General features: G+C 41.3%; 1 protein-coding gene and 1 pseudogene across 1 annotated transcript; both read right to left on the bottom strand.

Annotated features, from left to right (window-relative positions):
- Window positions 1-434: 434 nt before the first annotated feature.
- LOC105519793 (alpha-aminoadipic semialdehyde dehydrogenase-like) lies at window positions 435-2267 on the bottom strand. Its single transcript, XM_011953268.1, is given in 1 exon segment — window positions 435-2267. A coding segment is annotated over 1 exon segment (1620 nt). The 3' UTR covers window positions 435-647.
- Window positions 2268-4667: 2400 nt separating this feature from the next.
- LOC105519794 lies at window positions 4668-5711 on the bottom strand (annotated as a pseudogene).
- Window positions 5712-6999: the final 1288 nt, after the last annotated feature.

Here is a 6999-nt window from a genome sequence, read left to right on the forward strand (position 1 = left end):
AATGTAGATTTGTGATCTTCTGTTACACAGCAATAGGAAACTAACAGGAGTTTTAGATTCTTAGCATGCTAGACTTTTTTTTTTTTTTTTTAGATGGAGTTTCCCTCTGTCACCAGGCTGGAGTGCAGTGGCGTGATCTCGGCTCACTGTAACCTCCGCCTCCCGGGTTCAAGCTATTCTCCTGCCTCACCTTCCCGAGTAGCTGGGACTACAGGGACGCATGCATGCCCCCATGCCCAGATAATTTTTGTATTTTTAATAGAGACGGGGTTTCACCATCTTGGCCAGGATGGTCTCAATCTCTTGACTTCGTGATCCACCCACCTCAGCCTCTCAAAGTGCTGGGATTACAGGCACGCGCCTCCGTGCCCGGTGAAGTGTTAGACATTTTTACATAAATTATATTACTTGTGAATAGTACTTATTTTATTTTATTTTTAGTAAATATGACTATGTTGTAACAATTTTATTTTGATTTTTTAAAAAGGAGTCTCTTGATTTAATCAGGGCCTTGGGGTCATAGGGGGATTAGTCACTGTCACAGCCATAATGATGCATTTATTCAGGGAGAACTTTAATATTCTTTGTCTTCTTCAAAAACAGCTGCCGGAAAACTTCAAATTAAGGAATGTTCATCTAAAACACCTTTACTGAAACTTGATTCCTTGAGCCAGAGGAAGGTCTTTACTGTAGTTGATAGTACAAGTAGACCTTCTCATGTAGTGTTTCCAGGCATCACTGCCAGACTCCCTGCCACCACCAGTGTGCTTTTCTCCCCCAAAGGCACCTCCAATCTCAGCCCCACTTGTTGGAATGTTGACATTTACAATGCCACAGTCTGATCCTTTAGGTCCAAGCCAGCGGAAGATTCTGCCCAGATCTTTGGTAAAGATGCTACTTGAAAGTCCCTGTTTTACTTCATTATTCCATGCAAAGACCTCTTCTTCATTCTTGAATTTAAAGACATAGAGAATCAGAGCAAAAGTCTCTGTGTGTGCAATGGACGCATCATGGGCAAGACCTGTCACAGTTGTCGGTTCTACATAATTTCCAGGGCGATCCAGAACCTTGCCCCCGTAGACCACTGTGCCACCTTCTTTCTTTGCTTCTTCCACTGCTCCAAGAAACATGCTCACCGACTGCTTGGTGTGGAGTGGCCCATAGAGAACATTAGAGTCCCATGGGTTCCCAACTCGGATCTGTGCATAGGCCTTTTTAAATCTGTTTACAACCTCATCATGGATACTTTCATGTACAAACAGCCGCCTCGCAGTGGTACACCTCTGGCCAGCAGTTCCCACTGCAGCGAAGAGAGCTGATGAAACAACTAAGCTGAGGTCTGCATCTTCAAAGGCAATAGTGGCATTGTTTCCTCCAAGTTCCGACAAACTTCTCCCAAATCTCTCCTGCACCATCAGGGTCACCTGTTTTCCCACCTGAGTGCTCCCAGTGAAGGACAGCAGGTTCACTTGTTCATCTTTGGCCATTGCTGTGCCAATATCTGCTCCACCACAAGTCAAGGAACAAATCACACCAGGCAGCTTGTTGTCCTCCAGAACCTTGGCTATTATCTCTGTGACAGCCACACTAATGAGGGAAGTGGTTGGAGCTCCTTTCCAGAGGCAGACTTTTCCACAGATCATGGCAATGGCATTGTTCCAGCCATACACTGCCACAGGGAAATTGAATGCCGTGATTATTCCAACCAGGCCTACAGGATTCCACTGCTCAATCAGTGCATGGCAAGGTCTTTCAGAAGGCAAGATAGGTCCTCCAGTCATCCGTGACAAACCAACAGCATAGCCACAGATATCCACATGCTCCTGAACTTCACCCACACCTTCCACTAAGATTTTCCCCATCTCCAAAGACACCAACCTTCCTAGTACTTGGATCTTCTCCCGCAAGGCATCGCCAATCTGTCTTACAATTTCTCCTCGTTTTGGAGCAGGAATATCTGCCCAGATTTTCCATGTTTCTTTTGCTTTCTTTATAGTTTCTTCATAGTCTGCCACACTGGCCTGTCAGACTCTTGCTATTGGCTCATTGTTGGCAGGGCAATAGGTCGTAATAACCTCTCCCCGGCCTCCCCAGCTTCCATTATATACGCCCTCGTTTTCCTCGTGGAGCCCCAGCTCTTTCAGTCACACATACTGGGGTTGATTGATGAGGAGAGTGGACATGAAGGCGGCAGGCCTGCTCCAAGGTCCAGGGAGCTTGCTGGTCTTTGCAGTGTGCACACACAGCGAGCAGGGTAGGCGCCACATACTGAGCCCAGAATTCGGAAGGACACTAATTTTATTTAATCATGTTCAATCTCCTTAACTTTTCTTTGTCCTGCAGCCCTTGTTAGGACCTCCAAAACAATGTTGAATGTTTTTTTTTTTTTTGCTTTACTCTGTTAGTGTGGAGGATTTCACTGTTTGATTTTCAAATGTTAAATTAACCATGTATTTCTAGAACAAAACCATTTGGTCAATGTTTATTACCACTTTAAAATATTGCTGAATTTGCTAATATGTAGGCTATTTCCATCTTTAATAAAGAATGAGATTTACCTGTAAATTTTCTTTGTTATAGTACCCATACCATGTTTTGGTATTAAGGTTACGGTGACCTCCTAAAATGAGCTGAGCTCATATCTCTAGACTTCCACTGCCACCTGGCTCTTGGTCTAGTCATTTTTCAATATCTTAGTAGTTCTTCTGTGCCTTCAAGATTTTTTTCTTTTATTCAATTTTTCTGGTTACCATCAGTTGTGGGCAGGAATGCAATTCAAATTACCTCATATTTAAATTTCATTCCTTAAACATCTATTTATTTGGCCTTCTTGTGTGCTTGCCCCTAATGATTCAACAGTCCTATGGTGAAGGTACAAAAGGAACCATCAATTGCTGTCTAGCGTGGTAAGTTCTCTGATAGAAGAGTTATGTGAATACATTAAAACTGCGCCTCAGTGATTTGGAAGAAGATAAATAAGAAGCAGTTGGACAGAGATAAGAGAAAAACATTCCAAGCAGAGGAAAAGCATATGCAAAGTTCTAGAGCTGAGAAGAGGTTGTTTCATTTGGAGAGCTGCCCTGATTCATGCTGGCAGGAGGAGAGAGTCCAAGTGCAGCAGAAGCTGGGTCCTAGCTGTGAAGTGTTTGGCTGCCATATATTTTCATCTGGACTTTATTCTTAAGGTGACAAGGAGCCTATGGTGGGTCCGAGATGCAGAGTGACATCATATGGCATTTGCATTTCAGATAGTTTATTCTGCTTGCTGTGTGGAGAATGGATTGTGTAAGGAAGAGGTGGAGGTTGGAGAGCTTTTGGAACATTGTTTCAGTGATTAGATAACAGATGATGGTGTCTTCTCTTGGATAATGGTGAAAGGTTGTATCAAAGACGACTGTTGTGAGATATTTAAGAAGTACAAATTGATGTGCATAAATACAGGGGCTGTGAGAGGAAAAAGAGGATCTTAATGATTCCAATATATGTAGCTTGGACAAGTGCATGGAATAGGGAAAATAAAGCCAGCCCTTTTCTTTGTATTACAAGAGGTGGGTTTTGCCAGAGACTAGTCAAAGCTAAAAATAAACAACATGCATGAAAATAAACGACATGCATTATTGGCCTTTTTATAAACATGAGGTTGGGTGTATAAATATATAGTTGCCAGATATAGCTTTTGCAGAGATCATTCTGCTCCCACTACACAGAGCCCCAAGATCAGGAAGAACAAGTTTTGTTTTAAATTCCAAACATACTGAGCACTCACATCATTCAGGGTACTTGATGTCAGTCACCTGCCACATGGTAAAGGATGAGTAGCAACAATAACAATGGCAGAAAGCTGGCCACCACCTCAGCCTTGGGTCAATTTGCTGAAACTCAATTTGTAATAAATGAACAGCTTTTAATTAGCTCATCCAATTATCTACTGATCAACCAATCAATGGTATTTTAACTAAATAACAATTCACTCTAAACTTTCAGGCAAATAAGCTAGAATAAGACAGCTTACTGCATGATCTTCCTGCAAGGGGCTGTGCAAGTGCCAGGGAAGTCATAAGCACAGACTATCATGAAACACTGGATTTTGTGCATAAGAGAAATGTCATCTTTTCTTATATAAAATGCATAGACAGGAAAATGTATGCTGATGCAAAACTGAATGTAAAAAAACATTCTTAAATATTTAGCAAATTGCTCTTTTAGTGAAATGATTTTGGAAAATGAATTTTCAGATACTTGACCCTCTTTTTCTTTTAATCTTTCTGAACCTGCTCCCTCAACTGTAAAATGAAGATAATAACAATGTCTACATTGTGGGGTTATTGTAAGGATTACATAAAATAATACATAGAAATTATCAAGCTGTGCCTAGAACATGGAAAGTGATCAACAAATAAGATACAGCTGATATTATTAACTCAATACACGCTTTTTGAATTAATGATATAAAAACCAGATGGTCAAATAAAATCAGTCAGTGGAAAATGATTGGCTATAGTGTGCCAGACATTTCCATAAGTTCTTCATTCGATCTTTTTTTAATCATTCTCTGAAGAAATTGCATATTTTATTAATTCTCAAGTTCCTCAGTATATTAATAATAACAGCTTGGTATATATTATCGATAAGTCCAACTGTCGTACCCAAAGAATATCCAGATTATTTTAAGGTGAATTTGCTTTCTTTTCATCTCATTCATCATCCATAACCTGTTCTACACCTTCTACCTCTGTAATATAAAACTGCAGCATGTTCTGAATTCCATTTTTCAGAGTAATGATTGAACTAGGGCAGCTGGCACAAGAACCCTGGAGTTTCAGTCATATGATGCCATCTCCAAAGCCTTTGTAGATTACATCTCTACATATGCTAGTATCTAACACTTCCTTAATCACTGCCACAACTTCATCATCTTCACATCCTGCTTCTCCTAAAGATATTTCCTCAGTAGCTAGGGGTAAACCAGATGCAAAGAAGTCCATGGTTGTTGCGTATATATCTGGTTTCGGTAAATTCCAGTCCAATTTTTCATTTTCCTTTGTGACAGTGATGAAATCTGGCCCAAAGAAAACACTTTTTACTCCTTCAATCCTAAATAACTGCCTAGCCAAAGGGGAGTGAAATGCTGCAGCTGGGGTAGGAAAATCCATGAGTCTTGTCTCAAAAACTGGTTTCCATGGTATAAACTTTAAACTGTTAGGATTTGGGATATCTTGTGTTTGGATAAACATGTGTCTCACTGGGTTACAAAAGGCTGCAGGTAGTGGGAAAAGTAGTCTTTCTACAAATTGATGCAGAGGCTGTTTCTCTGTTTTTTTGAGACTGAGTCTCACTCTGTCGCCTAGGCTGGAGTGCAGTGGCACCATCTCGGCTCACTGCAACCTCTGCCTCCCGGGTTTAAGCAATTCTCTGCCTCAGCCTCCCAAGTAGCAGGGATTACAGGCGCCCGCCACCATGCCTGGCTAATTTTTGTATTTTTATTAGAGACAGGGTTTCACCATCTTGGCCAGGCTGGTCTTGAACTCCTAACCTCGTGATCCACCCACCTCGGCCTCCCAAAGTGCCGGGATTACAGGCGTGAGCCACCACGCCCGGCCCAGAGGCTGTTTCTTAATGATGTATAGATTCTTCAACACATGATAGAATCGCCTGCACAGCCCCGCAGCAACAGCAGCAGTTGTCCAGCCGCGCCGGGCCTCTGCTACCATCTTAGACCGAGAGTCTCCAACTTCATGCCATTGCATAAAGTAGGTACTATTATCTCTGCTTTCAGGTGAAGCATGTGAAGTTGAAACAGGTAAAGCATCTGTTCAAATAGTGTAGCACCTGCCTTTTGAATCCAGTGGTGGATCCCAGGTCAGTTTAACATGTTGGTTAAGTCAAGGCTGTGGATTCAGATACAGCCTTGTGTTCTCCGGGCTCCAACACCTACTTGGCTTCTTATGGTGCCTAATTTATTATCCTCTTTTAGTCTCAGTTTCCTTATCAACAAGGCTGGTATAATTACACCCATCTAAAAGGTGTGTGAGGCTCAAAGAAGATGATGGGTTGTCAGTTCCCACTTGGCTCCCCTTCTTCAGCACCCCACCACTTACTCAGTCCAGTGTGTTCCCATGAGGGTAGATTGACCTCTATTGTCAATAGTGTGTTCTGCCACATCTTCTGTGGGTGAAAGACTGTGATTGGCCTTTCCATGGTTTCTAGGGTATGTATAGAAGCAGGTTGCCCTTTCCTGATGCCATGTTCTGGCATATAAACAAAAATATAGTTCTTAGACTTACAATCGGGTTTTATCCCCAGCAGAATCACAATAACATGATCACCCAGTCATCACTTGAGTACTGTCATTTTCCTTTGTCCTTTACAGGAGACCAGAGGGTCAGGTTAGTTTTCTAAATGACTTGGAGGAAACATGCAGTTCCCCAGACCTTTAATTAGTTCCTCTCCCTTCTTGTTCCCTACATCCTATGGTTTTACGTATTACCTCAGGAGCTCACCAAATGTGTCAGGAATGACAGTTAGACTGTACAACTTGTGGTCAGTGACTCAAAAGTGTCAATAACCACTAAGACAGACATGAGCTTGATGCAAAAGCTCCCTCCCATAATTAAGCAACTATAATTCCTAATATGCATGAGCACAGTGCTATTATCACTGAGTTAAAATGAACTGGAGATTAACTTAATCTGCATTAATTACAGATTTTGAGAAATATAATGGACAATGTGCATTTGAGAATGAAGAAACAAATTGTAAGTCTGGTTTTCTCAAATAGATCTTCATCAAGTCACTTCACTGCTGTTGGCCTTAGTTTTATACTGTGAAAACTAAAATACTTTTTAAAGAATGTTTACCCAGCTTAGCTCAATAAAAATGGGTCTGATGAGAAAATGGATTTGAAAGGGTTTGTAGAAAAAGGTGAAAACATTATATTTATGCTAAGAAGCATCATGATTAGAAAAATTTTCTTATTTTTGTGTAAAGAGCACTAGACCA

The sequence above is a fragment of the Colobus angolensis genome, unplaced genomic scaffold (assembly GCF_000951035.1).
Source record: "Colobus angolensis palliatus isolate OR3802 unplaced genomic scaffold, Cang.pa_1.0 Scaffold36, whole genome shotgun sequence".
NCBI classification, from domain to species: Eukaryota; Metazoa; Chordata; class Mammalia; order Primates; family Cercopithecidae; genus Colobus; species Colobus angolensis.